Genomic DNA, 24527 nt, shown 5'->3' on the forward strand with positions numbered 1-24527 from the left:
CATAAAAGTTATTGTAATTCAAAACTGAATTAAAAGAACCTAATCAAAAGTAACACAAAGTTAAACGTCTCCTGTTCAAAGACATGATGATTACAATTTAAAACAAATATTTCCAAGTTATACAAATCTATATGCTATCACCAAAGGAAATGAACAGCCTAAAACAAATTACTCTGACTCTGAACTGTCCAGGACAACAAAAATGTCAAGAGTCTGTCAGTTAAATAGAAGTATGGGGGGAGGGGGGCAGAGGGAGGTGAACTGTAACCAGAAAGGTGACCCTCAAAGCAAAACTAAGTGTCAAATTTTCCTAGAAAAATATAACCTCAACTTATTCTGGTTTGATATCAGTTTATTCATATATAACCAAACAAACAAAAAAAAAACCAGCCCAAGTTTTATTCCTCAAATAGACACAGCGTGGGGGGAATCAAAATACTTTTGTCACCTTGACTTTTCATTTGCTCTTGACTAGTCTACTTAAAGATTTAATTTTTGATATTAAAACTAAACAATACTATTCTTTCAAAGGGAATCCTTCAAAGGTATTCTTCAATAATCCTGTAAATAGGGCGCCTGGTGGCTCAGTTGGTTTAAGCCTCAGGTCATGATCCCGGAGTCCTGGGACAGAGTCCCGCATCGGGCATCGGGCTCCCTGCTCGCAGGGAGTCTGCTTCTCCCTCTGACCCTACTCCTTCTTGTGCTCTCTCTCACTCTCTCTCTCAAATAAATAAATAAAATAAAATCTTTTTTAAAAAACACAAAATAAAAAAACAATCCTATAAACAAACTATTCCATATTCTTAATTCACAATTTTTTTCTAACCACTGAAACTACTCCAAAATTCCCTGTATATATTAACATATTCTTGTTCTAACATTATCTGAAAATAGTGAGATGAACGAATCCCTTCCTTACTTTCTTTCTCCCTAAAATCCCAGTAAACTGACAAAAAAAAAATTTTTTTAATGTTTTGATAATTCACGGATTATTTGTCTCTCACTAACACTGGTAAATTTCTACCTGTTTTTAAATTTACATAAACTATTCAAGTTCCCACACATGTATCAATCGGCTTCTTCAACAATGGTACCAAGTAACTCTAGCAGTTAGGTTTTTTATGCATTTAACAAATTTCTAGTACACACTTTCTGGGTATGGTGTTATTCTGGGAGTTGAGGTAGACATGAGATACAGACATGCCCACAATAGGCTTATGGTCTAGCAGAGACTAAATGGACATGTACATAAATAACTATGATATTATAATAGAGGCATAAGTAAAGCATTAAGAACTTCCAAAATGAGAAATACACATCTTTGGAGAAGAGGGAGTAGGAGGGAGACTTCCTGGCTGAAGTAATATATGATTAAACCCTAAAAAAATAGGCAGAATTTAAATGTGGTAGATTTCAGAAGGCACATTAGGCTAAACAGGCATATTATTTAACAGCCCAAATGGAATAAATATGACATGCTTCAGTACTCATGTGAGGATTTCAGTTGAAAAAGAACAATATGCTTCTTTCTTTAAAATAAATTTTATGGAGGGGCGCCTGGGTGGCTCAGATGGTTAAGCGTCTGCCTTCAGCTCAGGTCATGATCCCAGGGTCCTGGGATCAAGCCCCGCGTCGGGCTCCCTGCTTGGCGGGGAGCCTGCTTCTCCCTCTCCCTCTGCTGTTCCCCTTGCTTGTGCTCTCTCGCTCTATCAAATAAATAAATAAAATCTTTAAAAATAAAAAAATAAAAATAAACTTTATGGCATAAATACCTATAGAAAACTAATACTACGTGTGCACTTTCAACATAACCTTAAGAATACAGTCCATATTCACACTATTTATCTAAGCTTTTATTTAACTACTGAAGTCCCTCATACTTTAAAAAAAAAAAAAAAAAAAAAAAAGATCCAGAAGTTTGAAAGTAAGTGAAGCAAGGGGTGTCTGGGTGGCTCAGTCGGTTAAGCGTCTGCCTTCAGCTCAGGTCATGATCTCTGGGTCCTGGGATCGAGCCCCTGCATCGGACTCCCTACTGGGTGGGGAGCCTGCTTCTCCCTCTCCCTCCGCCCCCCACCCTCCTGCTTGTACTCGCTCTATCTCTATCGCTCTAAATAAAATCTTAAAAAAAAAGAAAGGAAGGAAGAAAGAGAAAGAAAGCAGGAAAAGCAAGCAATAGCTAATTTATAAAGTAATTTAACCTGTTTGGGTCTCAGAAGTTCCTGTCGACATAATACAATTTCTATTACTGTAATACTTAAATTCCATGAACTATCACTAGGTCCAGATAACCTCAAAGACATTTTTGTTTAAGAAGATATTCATCACAGGGGCACCTGGGTGGCTCAGTTGGTTACGCGACTGCCTTCAGCTCAGGTCATGATCCTGGAGCCCCAGGATCCAGTCCCGCATCGGGCTCCCTGCTCAGCAGGGAGTCTGCTTCTCCCTCTGACCCTCCCCCCCTCATGTGCTCTCTCTCTCTCTCTTTCTCGCTCTCTCAAATAAATAAAATCTTTTTTAAAAGAAACATTAAAAAAAGATATTCATCACAGATTAAAAATTAAGCAAACCAAATAATTCCCAGTGATCATATTATTGATGTAGATCAATACTAATTTTTTTCAAACTATATTTTCATTAAGGAAAATTTAAAGTTAAGATAAACCCAATACCTAAGCTGAATAAGTAATCTCTCATTCCCCATCCACCCCGATTTTTGTTCTAATTGTCAATCATCACGCTGAATCATCCGATGGATGAGATGGTGTAATGGAATAAGTCCTACACTGGATGTCAGAAGACAAGATTCTACCACTGGCCAATTGCAACAATTTAGGCAAATCACTTCACTTCCGTGACCCTCAGTTTATTCACGAGTAAAGTAAGACTAGATCATCTATGACTCTAGATCCTATAATTCTATAAATTATTAGCATTTTATTTTAACCAGTTTTTGTTTTTGTGTTTTGTTTTGTTTTTTTGCGATCACTTTTAAGTAAAAGTAACAGTAGCACCCACGGAGGAATCGAACTGAAGAACTCCAAAGGAACATTAACATGGCTTTCTATGGTCTCACTTTCAAATGCAAAGAGAACAAACAAACAAAAAAGTATGTTGTATCTGAAGATTATCCAAGTAATATTTTGACCACACAAGCTTCTCGGGTAGAAAAAATAGTAGAAGAACAGTAAAAATGTTCAAGGAAAACCACCACCACAAGAATACCAAATAAAAAACAGATGCCCTACATAGTTATTGCTACATGACAGAAGCTTTTCATAGCTTTTCAATACTCCTAAGAAGTCCTGACAGAAAAAAAACCAAAATGTTTTCTTTTTTTTTTTTTAAAGATTTTATTTATTTGACAGAGACTGAGATAGCGAGAGCAGGAACACAAGCTGGGTGAGTGGGAGAGGGAGAAGCAGGCTTCCCGCCCAGCAGGGAGCCCGACGCGGGGCTTGATCGCAGGACCCTGGGATCATGACCTGAGCCGAAGGCAGACGCTTAACGACTGAGCCACCCAGGCGCCCCAAGATGTTTTCTTAACCATCAATCTAAATGTACTTCTTGCATCCTCAAACCTGAAAAAGACAAAATATCAGGCAACCTAGAGACTTATTTGTGCACATAATTGATCTGCTCAACTTTATACCTTTACAAGCATTTAGTAATATACCCTGAACATAAAAGGCATGTCACACCAGTTGAACAAGTGAATGAACTACATATGAATCTCTGATCAACAAATAAGTCCATAGAACATCAAAAACTAATGATGTAATGTATGGTGATTAACATAACAATAAAAAATTAAAAATAAAAACAAATAAGTCCATAGAAAATAAACTGTGGGGGCACCTGGGTGGCTCAGTCATTAAGCGTCTGCCTTCAGCTCAGGTCATGATCCCAGGGTCCTGGGATCGAGCCCCGCATCGGGCTCCCTGCACCGCAGGAAGCCTGCTTCTCCCTCTCTCACTTCCCCCTGCTTGTGTTCCCTCTCTCACTGTGTCTCTCTCTGGCAAATAAATAAATGAAATCTTAAAAAAAAAAAAAAAAGAAAAGAAAAGAAATTCTGATCAAGCTTTACTACTTCTTTACAAGGTATTCTAGTAAAATGCAACATATGAAGAGAAGAAAGTGAAGTAACTAAGTAGGCTAGACCTCCATTGTTCCCAGGCATCAGGAAGAAACTGAAATTGCAATTGAGACAGATTACAAAATACAATTAAAACTGAGTAACAAAACACACTAAAGAAACTGAGTAACAAATAGCCTGACATTTACCTACATCAATCCCTGGCCTATTCAAAAGCCTTTGCTTCCTACTGCAGTAATGGCAAGAAAATCTCACCACTTCCCAAATTTAAAAAAAAAAAAAAAAAAAAGCTTACAAAAACTTGACTATATTTACCTAGCTTTGGAACCAACTTTTACTCAATTAAATTCAAAGAAACATAAGTTATTTTCAAGCATTTTCTTTTAAAAAATTATGTGAGCTGGGCGCCTGGGTGGCTCAGTCGGTTAAGCAACTGCCTTCGGCTCAGGTCATGATCCTGGAGTCCCAGGATCCAGTCCCGCATCGGGCTCCCTGCTAAGCAGGGAGTCTGCTTCTCCCTCTCACCCTCCCCCCTCTCATGTGCGCTCTCTCTCTCTCTCATTCTCGCTCTCTCAAATAGATAAATAAAATCTTTAAAAAAAAATTATGTGAGCACACCGAATACTTAAATTTTACTGTCTGATTAAATCCAAAAGGCATTCAGTTAAAAATGTATCTTTCTCAGAGGCCATGGAGGGAATCACAGCTAGGGTATGTAACAGGCCTATTCAGGTTAAGTCGTAATGTGAATACATTTTTCTAATTAGAATACAATGTTTATTCACTCAACAAACATTTGCAGTGTCAATACCCCACACAGAAAATAAAATCCTACCTGGTGTCTTAAACGTAAAGAAAGATAAAATCTGAGAAGGGCCTATCCTGATCTCAGATAAAACTGGTTCCTAAATACCTAAATACAAGGTAGAAAGTGTGAATGCCACAGGAGATGTGCAGATAAGCACTTCAGGAGTGCAAAGGAAGTTGTTACTACCTCACAGAAACATAACCCTTTCTATCTGTTTAAAGCAATTTCATAACTATTAACTCTCTTAGGATCACAGCAGCCAACCCTAGAAGAATGGATGTTTTCCTACTATCATAGATGAGGAAAGGGAAGCACAGAAAGGTTGATCATGTTCCAAAACGTCACTTAGTAAAAGGAAGAATCAGGACTCTTTGTATTGTATTTTCTCTGGGGGAGTAGTTCAACATATGGCAAGCCTTTTGCAAAAGGAAAGAGTATTTTGGTATTCCAAGTAATCCCATCCTTATGTATGTATGTAAGTATGTGCATATTATTTATATATACGTGTGTTAACCTTGATTTCTGTTGACAGGTGTGCTTAAAGCAAGGCAAGGCAACTGTGTACTATAAATACTAAAATAAATAAATAAGCTCCCACCGGATCTAACAGAATAAGCGAATACAAACACTATTTCTTCCTCCAACAACTTGTGTTTACTTCTTTGGTAATTTTTACCCATTTCTAAATAAGATTCTAAAATTGTTCTATCTGCTCCTGAGCCCAGGCCACTTGGTTCATCCAATAAATATTTTTATGAAAGGGTACATTAAGACATTTTTTTAAACAATTAAAAATTAAATAATGTCAACGGTTCTTCAGTTATGGAAAGGACAGTCCCATGTGACCTATTAGCAGCAGTTATTGATCAAGATATGTTGAACGAACGAATGAATATTTGTAGGCATTTTAAAATCCCGGGCCTGTTGCTCTTGGCTCAGTGTTCTGCCTCTCATCATTGCCTCACCAGGATGCACACAAGGAACGCAAATTTCAATATTAATTAGGATACGATTAGGGAAGCAAATCTGATGCAGGTGAATACTAATCCCAAAGATCAGAATTACCTACAACACTGCTCTCCAAGGTTAACTCTGTTGAAGTGGCGCCATGGCACGCAACATCAGTAAAAGAAAACTGACGCTTCCTGAGCAAACACTTTTCACAAATACCACTTATTCCCACGTCCACCTCTAAGAACGACTACACCTAATCCAGTCCAATCGAAGAATTCAGTCTGCTCTCCATTAAGACCGCTTTCTCAATTACAGTTTCTCAAATCCTTCTTCCTCTATAAAAGAGAATTCACCGACTTCACCCAGTAAAACACCAATCATGAAAGGCAGGAGGTAGAGGGTTCCGATCTTTGCCATCTCCGCCACTACCCACCCTTCGCCATTACACCCCGAAGTGGTTTGCTTAGAAGGTGAACTAGTTTGCTTTTCACGCACTTGTCCACCGCTGTCACCCTCCCTAAGCCCTTCCACACTCCCGAGACGGCCACCAACTCCGCCTCAGAGTGAGCCCAGGCCCGCCACCTGTGCCGGCCCCACCTGGGCTCCCCCGGCCCTCCCGGTCTCCCTCGGGCGGCCCGCAGGACTCCGCACGCCCCCTCCCCACAGGACACCCGGCCGGCCGCAGCCCATTCTTCCTCCAAACTCCATAAGCCTCTTCCCCTCGCCCAGCCCCAGCTCCCCGCCGCGCCCGAGTCGCCCCGGACGGCCGAGCGGAAGAGGCTGGGCGTCTGCGGCGGGACCGGACCTACCCGGGCCCGCGACGCCCCTCGCCGGGCCGAGAAGCCGCTCCCGCGGCCGGCGCTCTGGGAGCCCTCGGAAGCCCCGGAGCGAGCGGGGGGCCCGGAGGCCGGGGCTGCGGGCGCCGGGGCCTACTCACCAGGAGCTGGCGGAGCGTGGTAGCCGGCGCGCCCCCGGGCCTGAGCAGCAGGACGCGGCCCCGGCGCGCGGCCCTACCCCGGGACCTCGCTCGGCGCGGCAAGCGGGGAGCTCACTCCAGCCGCCGCCGCCGCCGCCGCTGCTGCTGCTTCGCCACCTTGGCCGCCATCTTGACTCAACCCCTCTCCCTCCCCCCCGGCTTCGGCGGCCGCCGCTAAGGCGGCTCCGGCGCCGGCTCCTCCTCCTTCCGGAGGGCTGGGAGACCGACTCCCTCCGCTGGCCGAGCGCGGCTCCTACCTCGGCCGAGCTTCCTGGGTCGCCCCGCGCCTGGTCCCCTCGGCTCTCCGCTCAGCCTGGCGGGCGGCGGTCCCCTCGAGCGGAGGCGCGCCGTACCCGGCCGGACCCAGCGCCCTGCCATCGCGCACTCGGGCCGCGGCGCCCGCCGCGAGCCCGCCGGCTCCCGCGCGCTCGGGGCCTTCCCCGGGGAGTGGGAAAGGGAAGGACCCGAGGCCTTGCCTCGGGCCCTGCGACCCCTCCGCGGCGCGGCGGCGCCATGGCCGCCGCCTCCTGCGGCCCGGGCGGCGGGGAGCGAAGTCAGGTCCCCAGTGCTGGGAGCCAGAGGGCTGGCTGCACGTCGACCTACCCAAGATAGTTTCCAGGGCTGCGGCTGTAATTCGCAGCGGGACTTACACTGACATGTCAGGCGTGATGTCGTGATGTCGTTCCTTAATCTAAAGTCAACCGTCGGAGGAGCCCGTGGCTCTCGGCGACTACGAAGTGCGCTCTCTCAGCCTTACCCTTCTAGAGAAATCACTGGACGGTTCCTCGTAACCGCGTGCTTTTCCTTCAGAGGAGCCACCGCTCCACAAGCCAAAATGAAGAAGGAAAAACAAAGTCGGTTCATCCGGTTAAGGGGCTAACAAATAATTACGAGGAAGCCTAGGGTTTTAAATAAATGAGTTACAAAATGGTGAATTGAAGAGAGGAGGGAATTCAAGAGAGGGAGGGCAGGTATTTTCAAACGCTTCTTTTTAAACCCATGGCACTGTAAGGACAGGGGCAGAAAGCTGGACAGCAAGGGGTTCGTCTCTGAAATCGAGAAGGCAAAAAGACGTCGTAGAGGTTGCATAGAGAGAGCTAGATAAAGAACGGTTGGGAGGTGTCCTTGTAAAACCACAACAGGAACCCAACGTTCTGAAACCTGGCAAAACGGACTTAAACTCGGAACGCAATTTCCGCGAGTGCAGTTTTCCCGCCGGAGGCTGCGTGTGCGGCAGCCTTCCTCCTGCGCAGGCGCAGTGCCACTTAGGATGGAAGTTGTGGGTTTTCTGTGCTTGGCAGCTGCGATCCTCGCATGGGGCTTCCTCTGGGTTTGGGACTCCTGGGAAAGAATGAAGAGTCAGGAGCCGGCTGGCGTCCCGGGAGATGGAAGCAGGACCCTCCTGGTGATCGCGCACCCCGACGATGAAGCCATGTTCTTTGCTCCCACTGTGCTAGGCTTGGCCCGCCTGAGGCACCGGCTGTCCTTGCTCTGCTTCTCCGCAGGTAGGAGGCTGGAGGCGGGGCGCTGGGAGCTGGGGCTATGATGGGTATTCAGGTGCTAACCTATCTCAGTCGGCTTCTTCCCGAAGGGAAGCTAAGTTTAGGGAGCTAAGTGAGTGCAACGAAGGTCCCTTCTCTGGGCACTTCACGGAGGATGGTGGCCCCAGCCTGTGGGCTGTAGCGGCCAACTTCCCAGGTGGGTAGGGGGACGTCCAAACAATCTAGGTTGTATCGTACCTGCTCAACCCTTAACATTGTACTACGGAAGGTAGCACAGGACCTTCCTGCTGCTTTTTTAAAATCCACTTTCTGCTAGAAAGTTGCATACGCCAAATTGAAGGGAGAGACTCAAGTCATTAGACTAGAAAATAATTTTATAGGTAATTCTAGAGTTCAGTTCCACCAACCTTCAGTGAAGAGGCCTTTCAAAGAGTAAGTCCTCCTTTACCATACAGAAAAGATGGACTGAGAAAACAAAAATTGACCATGATACTGGATTATGGTGATATTTGCTCAACTGTATAAATGTCATTTAACTGTACATAGACAGTGGGTATGTAAAATTATACCTCAATAAAGCTATTTTTAACAAATGCCCATGACCTGTTTTCCCACTTGGTTGTGTGTCATTACAGTTTTTTTTCTACACTGATTTTTTACAGAAATCCCGTTTTATATAATTTTACATTTTTCACTGAACATTAGTTTTCGTTCATTTTCCAAATATTTATTTGTTTATTATTTTTTTAAAGATTTTATTTATTTGAGAGAGAGAACGAGCGGTGGGGAGGGGCAGAGGGAGAGGGAGAAGCAGACTCCCCTCTGAGCAGAGAGCCCTACAAGGGGCTCTATCCCAGGACCCCAAGATCATGGCCACGCGGAAGGCAGACTCTTACCGATTGAGCCACCCAGGTGCCCCTACCAAATATTTATTAAAATTTTATGTATATATGTTAATTAATGAATTTAAATAAAGAAATTATAGGTTAAAAATTAATAAAAAGCCACTTTTTAAAGAAAAAAAAGTTATGTGCACTGCACACTACTGGAATGGCCAAAATCCACAGCATTGACAACACCAAATGCTGGTGAGGATGTGAAGGAACAAGAACTCTTACTCATTGATGGTGGGAATGCAAAATGCCTCAGCCACTTTGGGAGACTGTTAATTTGGCAGTTTCTAATAAAAACTAAACATGCTCTTACCAAACCATCCAGCAATCACCCTCCCTGGTATTTACCCAAAGGAGTTGAAAACATGTCCATGCAAAAACCTGTCCCCAGATGTTTATAGCAGCCTTACTCATAATTGCCAAAACTTGAGAGCAACCAAAACACCCTTTTGTTGGTAAATAGATAAATAAGTTGGTACATCCAGATGATAGAATATTATTCAACGCTAAAAAGAGATGAACTATCAAGCCGTGAAAAAACATGGAGGAACCTTAAATGCATATCACTAAGTGAAAGAAGCCAGTCTGAAAAGGCCGCATACTGTATGATTCCAACCATATGACATTCCAGAAAAGGCAAAACTATAAAGACAGTAAAAAGATCAGTGGTTGCCAGGGGTTGGGGGGAAAGAAGGATGAATTGAAGGAGCACAGAGGATTCTTCTTCAGCAGTGAAAATGTTCTATGATATTATAATAAGGGATACATGTCTTTGTACATTTGTCCGAACCCTCAAACTGTACACCACCAAGAGTGAACCCTAATGTAAACTATGGACTTTGGGTGGTTATGATGTGTTGGTGTAGGTTCATCCATTATAACATGTACCACTCTCATGGGGGATGTTGATAATGAGAAAGGCTATGCATGTATAGGGACAAGGAAATCTCCATACCTTCCCCTCAATTTTGCTGTGAACCTAAAACTGCTCTAAAAAGCATAATTTTAATTAAAAACACTTTGTAATTTAAAAAATTATATGCTAGTCCTTATACTATACCCTAGGAATAAAATAGTGAAAACAAGATAGATTAGGATCATGTCCTTGTGAAACATAAGGTAAGCATTTACTCCTGTTAATAAGAACTAGATAATAACAGCCTTTGTTTGTTTGTTTCAAGTTTTTATTTAAATTCTGGTTAATTAACATATAGTGTAACACTGGTTTCAGGATAATAGCCTTTTAAATGGTTTCGTAGAGATAAACCTTAATTTAGTCATCCCTTTATTGTATGTATATTTAGAGGGTTTTTTTTTCCAGTTTATCACTATTACAGATAACAGTGAACATCTTTATGTATTTCATATTATTTCATTAGGACTGATTTCTAAATTTGGCCGTTTTTAAGGCTGTGCATGCAAATCAAATTCCCCAAAACATACCAATTTATATTCTCACTGACAGGTAGTGAGAGTATCTCCCTCGATATAGCACCCTCTCTAGCACACACTAGTATTTTTTTTATATTACTTCTTAGTATAACACTTTTTCCCCCCAAAATCTTTTGTTGCCAGTGAGGTTAACCCATTTTCCATTTATTGAGATTATGGGTCTAAGCACTATTCTCAGTTCGTGCTATTAAGGATATTAACTGTAAATAGATACAGGTAATGGCCTCACTGTTTGCTTTTAATGGTATTTATGTTTTATATTACAGCTGCAGGAGTCAAATTATAACAAATTTGTTTCAAGATCTAGGAGAGAAACCTGGATATTATTCACCAAGTATTATAGGTGCAGTGACTTAAGTAAATTTCTCCTTGTTTTTCAGCAGGTTCAAACCAGAAATTAAAATATTTTCAAATGAAAAAATATAAAGCATGCCCCTGGTACATATTAAATACACAGTATCTTTGTCTTGCAAGTGTTTCCTCTGAATTGAACTTGCCATGTAAATTGTTCTCTCTTGTAACTTTTTTAGAAAGATTTATTGATTTGTAAGAGAGCGTCGGGTGGGGGGTGCAGTTAGAGGGAGAGAGAGAATCTTAAGCAGGCACCAAGCCCAGCACGGAGCCCATGGCGGGGCTCCACCTCAAGACCCTGAGATCATGACCTGAGCCGAAATCAAGAATTGGATGCTTAACCAACCAAGCCACCCAGGCCCGGTCTTGTAATTTTTAAATTCCTTTTCAAATCCCCAACTCATTCAAAAAGCTACAGATTAAAGATTACCCACACTCCTAATTTATTTTAACATGAAAAACAGGAAGCTAATAGCTTGTGATACAATATAGTAAAAACTGTAATGGCGGGGCGCCTGGGTGGCTCAGTCGTTAAGCGTCTGCCTTCGGCTCAGGTGATGATCCCAGAGTGCTGGGATCGAGCCCCGCATCAGGCTCCCTGCTCCGCGGGAGGCCTGCCTCTCCCTCTCCCACTTGCCCTGCTTGTGTACCCTCTCTCACTGTGTCTCTGTCTGTCAAATAAACAAAATCTTTAAAAAAAAAAAATGGTAATGGCATTGATAGAGAAGATACTATGGACACAGTGGAGAAAAGCATGAATTCTCATCTCAGGGTTTTAGATTAAGGAAACTTCTCCAAAGAGGTTTTCTTTCGAGCTGGCCTTTAAAAATAGAACTAGGGGGGCGCCTGGGTGGCTCAGTCATTAAGCGTCTGCCTTCAGTTCAGGTCATGATCCCAGAGTCCTGGGATCGAGTCCCGCATCGGGCTCCCTGCTCTGCGGGAAGCCTGCTTCTCCCTCTCCCACTCCCCCTGCTTGTGTTCCCTCTCCCGCTGTGTGTGTCTCTCTCTGTCAAATAAATAAATAAAATCTTTAAAAATAAATAAATAAAAATAGGACTAAGTATATCGGAAATGGGCCACATTGTTCTAGGCAGTAGTACAAGCATCAGTAAGTCTTGGACTTAAATGAATAATTCATTCTAACTACATTGCCAGTTTTAAGGGGCAGGGAAAGAAATGTACTGTTTTGTTATTAGTTCCTCATTTAATCCTCTCAGCAATCCCATCATAATCATTATTAAATATATACAACATTGTGTGTGTGTGTGTAATTTGTTATTCCTGTTTTACAAATATGGAAACTGAATCACAAGGAGGTTAAATAACTTGACTAAAGTGACCAGCTAGAATGTGGAGACTCCTGGACCCTGTTCTAAACCATTACACCCAGTCTGCCTCTCGCATTGTCTAGTATACTGTGTCTTGAGGAAAGAACTATTTCCATTCCCAGTATATGTTCCAAGACACACTAGTTCATCAAGCTGCTATTAAATTAAATGTGGGGGATATTAGCCAGATGTGCTATCCTCCATTTAGAGGTTCACAGCCCTTAGAATATCAACATCTTTGAGAAGTCTTGTAAAATAGCCCATTTAACTTTGTTTCGTCCAACAAATTTCCAATTTATGTAACCACCAAAGTATCTATTAATGTACACATGGGAGAAAGCTATAGTAGATAATAGGCTGTTACTGAATACATTTGGTGGAGAATTAACACAACCAGTTCTGTGTTTTAAAAGAAAGCTCATTCTGGTGGCAATGTGGAGAATGGCTTAGAGGGAAAAATTGGAGTTGGGAAAACCAATTCAGCCCCTCCTTTCCCCTCAGACTGTACTCCACCTCTCATACCTGAGATTTCCCTGTATCTGTGATCCATATGCTGTTCTCTTTGTCAGTTTGACACCCCTCTGCCAATATCATGCCATCTTAATTACTGTAGGGTTTTGTTTGGGGTTTGGTTTTGTTTGGTCTTTTTAAGATTTTATTTTTGGGGCACCTGGGTGGCTGAGTTGGTAAGTGTCCGCCTTCTGCTCAAGTCATGACCTCTCCCTCTGCTGCTCCCCCTGCTTGTCTTCTCTCTCTTTCTCTCTCTCTCAAATAAATAAATGAAACCCTTAAAAAAATATTTTTTAAGTAATCTGTACATACAGCGTGAGGCTCAAACTCATAACCCTGAGATCAAGAGTCACACTTTACACAAACTGAACGAGCCAAGCACCCCGTTTTTGGTTTGTTTTTTTTTTTATGATTTTATTGGGGCGCCTGGGTGGCTCAGTCAGTTAAGCGTCTCTCTTAAGTCTCAAAAGACTCTCACTTTTGGCTCAGGTCATGATCTCAGGGTCATGAGATAGATCCCTGCCTCAGGCTCTGCGATCAGGGTGGAGTCGGCTTAAGACTCTTTCCCTCTTCCTCTGCCCCTCCCCTCCGTGCTTGCGCTCTGTCTCTCTCTCTCAAATAAATAAATGAATTAAAATTTAAATTTTAAATTTTAAAAAAGATTTATTTATTTGAGAGAGAGAGAGGGAGCACAAGTAGAGGGAAGGACAGAGGGAAAAGCAGACTCCCCACTAAGAGGGGAGCCCCACACGGGACTGGATCCCAGAACCCTGAGATCATGACCTGAGCCAAAGTTAGACACTTAACCGACTGAGTCACCCAGGCGCCCCAGCCAAACACCCCGTAATTACTGTAGCTTTTATGCACTATTATCTGGTATGATAAGCCCTCTGATCTGTTGTTCTTCAGGGTGTATTTGCTGTTTTTGACCTTTTTTCTCCCAAATACATTTTAGAATAAGGTTGGTCGTGTTCAAGGAAAAACTTTTCTGGCATTTTTATTGGACTTCGCTGACTCTGTTGATCAATTATAGGGGAAGTTGATGTATTTCCTTGTTTTCTTTTTTTTGAAAATTGGTATTTTCAATATAGTCTTCCCATCTATGATTTTATCGTCTGCTCATTTACACTGGCCCGCTTTAATGTCTGTAAAATAGTTTTATAACAGTCTTACATATGTATTGAGATGATTAGTAATTTTGTCCTTTAATCTGTTTCTCATATTCAGAGGTTCTCTTTGCAAATAATATAGTCTTGTCACATTCTCGTAGTTTGATACTCTTATTTCTTTAAATATATTAAATACTTATATCTGCTTCTAATAATTCTAATTTTTGTAGTCTTTGTGTCTGATTCTGTTCTTTTAGTAACTCCTGAGTGACTTGTTTCCAAGTGTATTTTGTGGGTCAGGTTGTTGGGTTGTTTTTGTTTTTTTTTTTTTATCATAAGCACATGCTTCTTGGAACCATATTTATAATAATTTAATGACTTATATTTGCTTCAGCCAGGCAGCAAAGGGCACGACCCACCTTAGATCACTCAAAACCACAATTTTAGACTGAGATTTTTCAGGCCATAGAGCTAGCTTAAGCTCAGGGCCCAAACCCAAGTGCATTAGCTGTCTAATGCTGTGTGACAAATTATCTCAAAACTTAAATGGCTTAAAGCAATAATGATTCCTTATCTCTCATGGTTTCAAACAGCACAGTAGTCTCTACCCCACAATGCTTGGTACCTCAGCTGGCAGCCCCAAAGGCTGGGGACTAGAATCACCTGAATTAGCTAAAGATGCTGGCCAGAACATTCACATGTGGTAAATCCCTGTAGCCTGGGCTTCTTCACAAGCTGGTGGCTGGGTTCCTGGGCAAGAATTCTGAGAGAGAGAGCCTGCACTAAGGGGTAGCCACATTACCTTTTATGGTCTAGCCTTGGAAATCTGGCAGGATCACTTTGCATTCTGTTTGTCAAGGTTGTCCCAAGTCACATCCAGATTCAAGGAGAGAAATAGACTCCACCTGTTGATAGGAAGCAGCAAGGTTCTCTTAAGTACATGTGGGACTAGAAATACTGCTATAGCTGTTTTTGGAAAACAGTGTGCCACACCACGAGCAAGTACGAAGACAAGCGCGTACTTAACAATTCTTAGGGGGTGACATTTTCCTCATTTTCCCTCCTTCTGGAACCTGAGACAGAGATGTAGCCCCACCATCTCTGTTTAGAGTGGGTTTTCTCCTTGTTCCCCTGCTGTAGATGGTGCCTCTTGAAGGTCCTATCTTCGTGTAGAGGTCTCCTTATTTGTGCCCAACCTTTATCTCCTCCTCCCCCAACTTTAGACCACCAGGCATAAGTGCCCTGGCTTCAGACCTGTCTGGATTTGTGTTACCTATTTAAGACCTCCAAAGATATCCCTTACTTTCCTGCTAATTCAACCATGCATTTTTTTTTAAGATTTTATTTATTTATTTGAGAGAGAGAACAAGCGGTGGGGAGGGGCAGAGGGAGAGAGAGAGGGAAAAGCAGACTCTGTTGAGCAGGAAGCCCGACGCAGGGGTGGATCCCAGGACTCTGGGATCATGACCTGAGCCAAAGACTGACACTTAACCAACTGAGCCACTCAGGCGCCCCTCAGCCATGCATTCTAAAACATGTTTGCCTTTTATTTCACATGTTCAGATATTCTATGCTAAGAAGGTCTCTCCAGACATCTGATCCACCTTACTTCCTAAAACAGAACTTAGCGGGATATTTTTAATATTGCTTTTTAACCATGAATAATTCTTCAGCATTTTCCTCATTGAGCTATGCCCCCTAAGTGCTATGCGCTACACACTTTTTAGAGCTTTTATTTACTTAGTAAGTTAGAATTTTAAGTCTAAAAATAAAGGACTTGCTTAAACTATGAGAAATCATAAAAGAAATGCTAATAAACATCAGGGAAGAAGATCAAGTCAGAGACCAAAGAGGAGTCCCACAGTGACAAAGATTGCCATGAATAGTGAAAAGGAAAGACACAAGTGTGAAAGAGAAGGAAAATGCAGTAGAACTCAGAAGTATAGAATGGGAATAATCAACAAAACAATACATTCTGAAGAGCTTAGTATTGGAAATACTTGTTCACTTGCTCCCTGCAGTGAATTAGGCACTGTTCTCAGGCAGTACATAGTTATCATTCCATCTGATACAAATATGCCCAAATATTCAGAAAAAGACAGTTCCCCATATGTTTGCCCTGTTAATTTACAGTCTGTAAATCACAGATCAGAAAAACTAACAAAAAGTAATATTTCCCTTAGTAAAAGTCATTATTAATGCACTCCTTTTAGGAATAATAAGGAAATACAGTACTTATTGTGCCTGAAACTAAGTAACATTGTGTATCAGCTATATTTCAATTAAAAAAAAATACAGTACTTACAAGCATGAGTATATTGGTTGATAATAGCAAATGGCGGGGCGCCTGGGTGGCTCAGTCGGTTAAGCGACTGCCTTCGGCTCAGGTCATGATCCTGGAGTCCCGGGATCGAGTCCCACATCGGGCTCCCTGCTCGGCGGGGAGTCTGCTTCTCCCTCTGACCCTCTTCCCTCTCGTGCTATCTCTCATTCTCTCTCTCTCAAATAAATAAATAAAATCTTAAAAAAAAAAATAGCAAATGGCAGTGTTCCTTGATCTTGCCTGCATAGATACATGCTCAGTTTTTTTTAAATGAGCTTTTAAAAACTTGTTCTACCAATTTTGTTTTGTTTTTTTAAGATTTTATTTTTAAGTAATCCACACTGAACATGGGGCTTGAACTCACAACCCCGAGATCAAGAGTTGCATGCTCCACAGCCTGAGCCAGCCAGGCGCCCCTCTACCAGTTTTAAAGTCATAATTTCTGGGGCACCTGGGTGGCACAGTCGGTTAAGACTCCAGCTCTTGGTTTCAGCTCAGGTCCTAATCTCAGGGTGATGATCTCAGGCTTGCGAGATCAGACTCCGTGGCGGGCTCCGAGTTCAGCGCAGAGTCAGCTTGGGACTTCCTCTCCCTCTCCCTCTGCCCCTCCCACTCATGCTCTTCCTCTCTAAAATAAATAAGTAAATCTCAAAAAAAAAAAAAAGACAGAATTTCTGTTTTATGGTGATAGCTAATAATTGAAAGATTTTTACTCAGTGCAAATCTAATTTTTTATTGTGGAAAAATATACATAACAAAATTTACCATTTTAGCCATTTTTAAGTATTCAGTGAGTGGCATTAGGTACATTCACAATACTGTGTAACCATCACCAATCTCTGTTTCCAGAACTTTTTCATCTTTCCAGGCAAAATTCCACATATTAAGCAATAACTCCCCATTTCTTCCTCTCCCAGCCCCTGGCTACCACTATCGTACTCTCTGTCTCTAGAATAATTTGATTATCCTAGGTACTTCATATAAGTAGAATCATGCAATAATTGTCCTTTTATGTCTGGCTTACTTTTTCTTTTAAGATTTTATTTATTTGAGAGAGAGTAAGCAAGAGAGAGAGCACGAACTGGGGGAAGGGAGGAGCAGACTCTCTGCTGAGCAGGCAGCCCAACATGGGGCTCGATCCTGGGACTCCAGGATCATGACCTGAGCCGAAGGCAGTCGCTTAACCAACTGAGCCACCCAGGTGCCCCTTATGTCTGCCTTACTTTAATTAGCATAATGTTTTCAAAGTTCATCCGTGTTGTAGCATATATCAAAATTTCATTCCTTTTTAAGACTGACTAATACCCCATTATATATATATATATATATATATACACGACATTTTGCTTATCTGGACACCTGGGTTGTTTCCTTTTTTTGGCTATTGTGAATAATGCTGCTAAGAACGCAGGTATACAAGTATCTGTTTGAGTCCTTGTTTTCAGTTTGTTTTTGAGTATATACATAGGAGTAGAATTGCTGAGTTATATGTTAATTCTATGTTCAAATTTTTGAGGAATCTCAAACCAAACTGTTTTCCACAGCAGCTTTACCATTTTTTGTTCCCACCAACAATGCACAAGGGTTCCAATTTCCCCATCCTCATACACTTGTAATTTTTTGTGTGATTTTTTTTTTATATCATTACAGCCCATGTCATGGTGATGACTTTTTGTTTTGTTTTTAGATTTTATTTATTTTTTTAAAGATTTCATTTATTTAATTGACAGAGAGAGACAGCGAGAGAGGGAACACAAGCAGGGGGAGTGGGAGAGGGAGAAGCAGGCTTCCCGCCGAGCAGGGAGCCCGATGCGGGGCTCGATCCCAGGACCCTGGGATCATGACCTGAGCCGAAGGCAGTCACCCAACCAACTGAGCCACCCAGGCGCCCCTAGATTTTATTTTTAAGTAATCTCTACACGCGGCTTGGGGCTTGAACTCACAACCCCGAGATCAAGAGTTGCACGCTCCACCGACTGAGCCAGGCAGGTGCCCCTGTTTTTTTTGTTTTTGTTTTTGCTATAGCCATCCTAGTGGGTGTAAAATGATACCTCATTGTGGTTTTGCCTTGATTTCCCTAATGACTAATGATATTGAGCATCTTTTCCTGTGCTTATTACCCATCTGTCTTTGGTGAAATATCTGTGCAAGTAATTTGACCAATTTTTTAAAGATTTTATTTATTTATTTATTTATTTGAGAGAGAGAGCACAAGTAGGCAGAGCAGGCAGGGGGAGAGGGAGAAGCAGGCTCCCTGCTGAGCAGAGAGCCCGATGCGGGGCTCGATCCCAGGATCCTGGGATCATGACCTTAGCCAAAGGCAGCCACTTAACCGACTGAGCCACCCAGGCGCCCCATCATTTGACCAATTTTTAATTCTAGTTTCATTTTTAAATCATGATTTCTCCCACGGGGTTCATACTAATGGAAGAGAGTCTAGTTCTCTTGGTTTCAGCTTCCTTTGGGGAACCGAAGCCTTTGGGTTCTAGTAACACTGCCTACTCCTTTTATCTGTCCATCCTAGGGTTGGTAGTTACCTCCTGCTATCACTAATCTCTGGGCCACTTCCCTGGTCCCTGTTTTGTTTTTTGTTTTTTTGTTTTTTTTTAAGGGGGTTGGGGCAGAGGGAGAGGGTAGAGAGAGAATCCCAAAAGCATGCTTCACACCCAGCATGAAGCCCGTGGCAGGGCTTGATGTCACAACCCTGAGATCACAACCTGAGCCGAAATCAAGAGTCAAGACTGAGCCACTCAGGCACCCCTCCTATTGGTAAAAACTCTTTTTTTAAGATTTTATTTATTTATTTGACAGATGGAGACACAATGAGAGAGGGAACACAAGCAGGGGGAGTGGGAGAGGGAAAAGCAGGCTTCCCCGCTGAGCAGGGAGCCCGATGCGGGGCTCGATCCCAGGACCCTGGGATCATGACCTGAGCCGAAGGCAGACGCCTAACGGCTGAGCCACCCAGGCGCCCCTTGGTAAAAACTTCTGAGCATATACTCCCATTATATGTGTATATATGTGTGTGTGTGTGTATATATATATATATACTTATTTATAATTGTATTAAGTATATGGCCCATTGAACTAGTGTGAACATTATAAAACATTAACAAACGATATATAAAGGACAAGGTATACAAATTAAGAGGAAAAGCTCTAAAGCTTTTTCTCACCCCAACAGATAATCTTGTGCATCCCAGAGTACACCTACCCTAGTTGGACACAGTTCTAGAGTGTCATTAAGGGCTGCTGAAGGATCTCAGACACATTCTGTTCAAGTTCTTACATGTTCACCAAGCTTAGGGAAAAATTTTAAAATGATCTCTGACTTCAACTCGCTAACCTATTTTAAGTTCCTTAGTTCAAACACAAAGTCATAAAACCAGCTCCATAAACTCATTAGCCTCCATTCTAAGCAGTTCCTCAGAATCATAATCAGAGTCTGATGTGCACAGCCTCTGGACTTAGGAAGTGTCCATTAGACTCTTTTTCACCAAAGAACAAATAACCTTGAGATGAAATAAGAGAGGGTATGTGTATGGATTTGAGAGGAACCCAAAATATAATGACCATCATAAAACTGACTATAGCTTCCATCTGACTTAAAAAAAAAAAAAAGGACCTAAAATATTGTGATGAGAACAATACGAAACTAAGCTATTATCTGGAGTCTTTTTAGGGTTAGTTCCTTTGTTGGATACAATGTAATGACTTATCTCCTTTCTGGGTTCAAACAGTTCACAACTAGCGCTAGAGTAACTCCTGCCAAAGTTGAAAGGTCTTGCAGACCTGTTTTTCTCTAGGTTATCTGGCCAGTAAAGGAAGCTGCTCTTGGTTCAGTGCTTCATGAGTATGTGAAGTGTGCTGGACACCAGCATGATACAAAGTTGAAGGAGACTGTGACTTTTAAGGTCAATGACATTTAGGAATTCATAATCTGATCATGGAGAAACGTTCATACATCTGAGCAGAATCCTGGAAATGATTCCTTGCCGGGAGAAATGGGAGACTTCCCAGAGGGGTTGCCATTTGGTGAAGACAATGAAAATGGATTGTAATTCAGGAAGAAATGAAGCAGAGGAGGGGGAAGGTAAAGCTAAAGAAGTCGAGGAAAGAGAAAACACTGTGTACTGAACTGGGTAGATATGTATTGCCTCATGTAATCCTCAGGAAAGCTATAGGAGATGGTCATCATGTTCACTTTACCTGTGGAAGACCTGTGGCTCGGGAAAGTTAAGTAACTAGCACACATTACACATGCAATTATCTGCTGGAGAGTTGAATTAAGGGGTGCATTAGCTAGACAATTGCTCATAAGTGCAGTTTAAGTGGTACTAAATCTTCACCGTATATTATTTGTAGGATACAGAGAAGCAGTACTTAGCAGAACCGTTCTTAGGAAACAATATACGTGTTGGGAAAAGAAAGGATATATAAGCTATCGGGGGTACCGATGTGGTCAAGATCCCCCAGGGACACAATTTCCTGTAATACGCAGGAGTAAGAGCCTCTTTAAATAAACATTCAACAGATTTTTGAGGACTATCAATTAAAAGAGCCCAAATTAATAGCGTGCCCAGGTACCTGACTTATTCTGTCTGGGCAGTTATAGAAGAGGCAATCTTAAATCTGCTTACCTCCAAAGCCAGTGGGCTTGGCAATATGCAATACTGCCTGTAGCATGCTACGGAAATGCAGACAGACAGACAGAGGGACAGACAGATAGATACAGAGATGGGAAGGCTTAAATGGTGATGATTCTAAAGACTGGGCTGCTGTCAGTCATCTCATAGGAGTAATATCTCCTTCAGCCTTTCATCATAACCACAAATTTTTCAGGTGGCTTAAGTCCCTTAGGGAACAAGATGAGATAAGAATGAGTAAACTGGGGGCACCTAGGTGGCTCAGTCGGTTAAGCGGCTGCCTTCGGCTCAGTTCATGATTCCGGGGTCCTGGGATTGAGCCCCACGTCAGGCTCCCTGCTCAGCGGAGAGCATGCTTCTTCCTCTCCCTCTCCCTGCTGTTCTGCCTACTTGTGCTGTCTCTCTCTGTCAAATAAATAAATAAAATCTTAAAAAAAAAAAAGAATGAGTAAACTGGGGGCACCTGGGTGGCTCAGTCCATTAAGGGACTGCCTTCAGCTCAGGTGGTAATCCCAAGGTGCTGGGATTGAGCCCCACATCGGGCTCCCTGCTCGGCGGGGAGCCTGCTTCTCCCTCTCCCACTTACCCCTGCTTGTGCTCCCTCTCTCACTGTGTCTCTCTCTGTCAAATAAATAAATAAATAAATAAATAAATAAATAAATAAATAAATAAATAAAATCTTTAAAAAAAAGAATGAGTAAACTGATAGATTTCCACTATTAAAGAAATCTACCACTGTGTATTTGTTATCTTCAGGAAATTACTACAATCAAGGGGAGGTGCGTAAGAAAGAACTTTTGCAGAGCTGTGATGTTTTGGGGATTCCATCCTCCAGTATAATGATTATTGACAACAGGTAATTTTTCCTTCAAAAATGTAGAAATTCTTTGGCAATAAATACGCAGTGGTACACTCAAAAGACACCAAAAACTAATGTGGGTGGGTAAAGACCATTTTATTTGAGAAGTCTACTTAAAATAGTTCCACATTTGTTTTTAAATGACAGTGTAATGCAAGTAAATGTTTTCAACTTCTGTTCAGATTCTGTCTCCGAAGATAGCTACTTCTCTTTTAATCTTAAAAACACTGTTAGAAAATTTTCAAAAAATACACAAAAGTATAAAGAACTGTGTCATGAACCCCCAGATGCCTGTTACCGAAGCCCAGTAATTATCAAGCCTTTTTTATATTTGCTTCATCTATCCCCACTTCCCATATTTTGTGTGTGCAAAGCTCTTCTAAAGAAAATCTAGCCATCAGGTTGTTTCAGCCCTGCATGGTTAAATAGACGTCTCTTAAGAAGACAGACATCTCTTAAGAAGATAGACATTCTTTCCTATGGTCACAATGCCATTATCATCACATCCAACAAAGTTAATACTTAATTAGTAATTAATTAATGTTGGTGTCCTCCAACACCCAGTCCATACTGACATTTCTCCAAGTAGCTCAAAACTGTTTTTACAGTTGGTTTGTTCAAGTCAGGGCCTAAACGAGTCCACACCCTATAGTTGGTTCACATCCTGCACTTCATTGTTCCTCCCTCCCTCCCCCACGTTGTCTTTGTTGAAAAAACTTAGTTGTCCTATAGAATGTCATGCATTCTGGATTTGTCTTGCCTGCCTCCTGATGGTATTAAGTTTTTCTTCTATCATTCATATTTCTTGCAAACTAGAACTTAGCTGTAACTTTCAGGGGTGAGAATACCGGTATAAACTGTACTGTGTACTTCATATTGAATCATTTCAGGGGACCACATGCTATCCGATTGTCTTGCTTCTAATGATTCTACCATTGATAGTGAATTCACACGGCAACGGCTGCTCCTTTCATTTTAAAGACCCACACCCACCTTTCATGTAATGCTTTCATGATTGCCTGAATCATTGGTTTTAACTAGAAATAGCCAAATGCTGAGTTTCTAAATGTCTCCTGCATTCTAAATGTATTAGCTGTAATTCTTCTGCAAAGCAAAATTTAATCAACTGGGGCTATTTAGTTACCCTAGTATATAATTTGATCTGAATAGACCGGATAAATGCTTAATTCTTTCTTTTTTTAAGATTTTATTTATTTGAGAGAGGGAGGAGAGGGAGCATGCATGGGGTGAGGGGCAGAGGGAGAAGCAGACTCCCCGCTGAGCAGGGAGGCTGACTCAGGGCTCGATCCCAGGCCCCGGGGGTCATTACCGGAGCCCAAGGCAGATGCTTAACTGACTGAGCCACCCAGGCGCCCCTAAATGCTTAATCCTTTAATTGCCATTTTCAGAATAAGGAGTCTATGCCCTACATACCTCCAGCAGTAATCCATTGTTTGTGGCTTGGATGGGGAGGGCACTTTTTTATTTCATCGGGTATCTATGTGTTTTTATGTATTCAGGGTTTCCGTTTCGGTCATATTCTTTGATTCTCCAGTTGTCTCGTCTTTGGCTATTGAGCCTCTTAATGTTAGCTCCTATGTCCTTTTGGCATGGTCTCTTTAGTTGTGTAAGATTTGCTTGCTGTCAAGGACAACGAGATTTCCCAGTGCCTTCTTGTATGCTTTCTTGCCCCAGTCCTGGCATCAACCGTCCCTCTAAGGAGCTTTGGTTTCTCTTGGTAGGGTGTGGTGTTTAGGGACCATAACCAGAGTTACTAGGAGTGTTTATTGCTACAGTGTTATTATTTCCTATTGTTACTTGACCTTCAGAGCTAGTAAATATATATTTTTTTAAGGAAAAAGAGATCAAGAATACTAATGCTTACAATGTAGAGTTAATATTTCAAGGGTTTTGTTTAATACGTTTGACTTTTACATCAAATCTCTTTTACACTGTAAGTCTTGCTTTCTAACAACATGAACATAATTATTCTCTTTTTAAATCTTGTTTAAGGATTTTATAAAACATGAATGAAAAAAAGACTTGAAAAGCAGATACTGGGGGCGCCTGGGTGGCTCAGTTGGTTAAGCGACTGCCTTCGGCTCAGGTCATGATCCTGGAGTCCCAGGATCGAGTCCCACATCAGGCTCCCTGTTCAGCAGGGAGTCTGCTTCTCCCTCTGACCCTACCCCGTCTCATGTGCTCTCTCTCTCTCATTCTCTCTCTCAAACAAATAAATAAAATCTTTAAAAAAAAAGCAGATATTGAAAACCAATGCTAAATATAATATGACTGATCATGATGTCTGCAATTTACTTTAGAATGATTCAGAAAAAAAAATGCATACCTATATAGATTAAGCCCAAATAGTAAAATATTAACAATTTGAACCTTGGTGAAAGACACGTGAGTGTTGATTATACTGTTCTTTTAACTTTTTTGTTTGTTTGTAAATTTTTGTAATAGAAAAAATTCTGAGTACCATACCCCATACCTTTTCTCTGATTATTTTCTGTCATATATAAATATATGTTAATGTATTGTTACTGACCTGCCTCTTCAACTAAAAAAAAAGGAAAGAAAACTCAGGGGCACGTGGGTGGCTCAGTGGGTTAAGCATCTGCCTTTGGCTCAGGTCATGATCCTAGTGTTCTGGGATCGAGCCCGCATAGGAATCCCTACTCAGCAGGGAGCCTGCTTCGCCCTCTCCTAATCCCCCTGCT

The 24527-nt window shown here is 41.9% G+C and overlaps 2 protein-coding genes across 21 annotated transcripts in view; one reads left to right on the forward strand and one right to left on the reverse strand.

Annotated features, from left to right (window-relative positions):
* Positions 1-7500, reverse strand: part of NCOR1 (nuclear receptor corepressor 1) — a 152422-nt gene extending 144922 nt beyond the window's left edge. For 18 of the 19 annotated variants that reach the window (XM_028089475.2, XM_028089480.1, XM_028089479.1 and 15 more), the window contains exon 1: positions 6793-6968. The gene's annotated coding sequence lies outside the window, so the exon portion shown is untranslated. Of the gene's footprint in view, positions 1-6792; positions 6969-7481 lie in introns of those variants that run through there. The other variant, XM_028089468.2, reaches the window with a different exon arrangement.
* A 526-nt stretch (positions 7501-8026) lies between these two features.
* Positions 8027-24527, forward strand: part of PIGL (phosphatidylinositol glycan anchor biosynthesis class L) — a 99686-nt gene continuing 83185 nt past the window's right edge. For both annotated transcript variants that reach the window (XM_088027953.1, XM_028089580.2), the window contains exons 1-2: positions 8027-8336; positions 21702-21801. In XM_088027953.1, the coding sequence (XP_087884079.1) occupies positions 8102-8336; positions 21702-21801 (335 nt within the window). In that variant the 5' untranslated portion in view covers positions 8027-8101. The remainder of the gene's footprint in view (positions 8337-21701; positions 21802-24527) is intronic.

The sequence above is a fragment of the Eumetopias jubatus genome, unplaced genomic scaffold (genome assembly GCF_037043125.1).
Source record: "Eumetopias jubatus isolate StellerSeaLion01/CBP00866 unplaced genomic scaffold, mEumJub1_p1.0 scaffold_10, whole genome shotgun sequence".
Classification (NCBI taxonomy): Eukaryota; Metazoa; Chordata; class Mammalia; order Carnivora; family Otariidae; genus Eumetopias; species Eumetopias jubatus.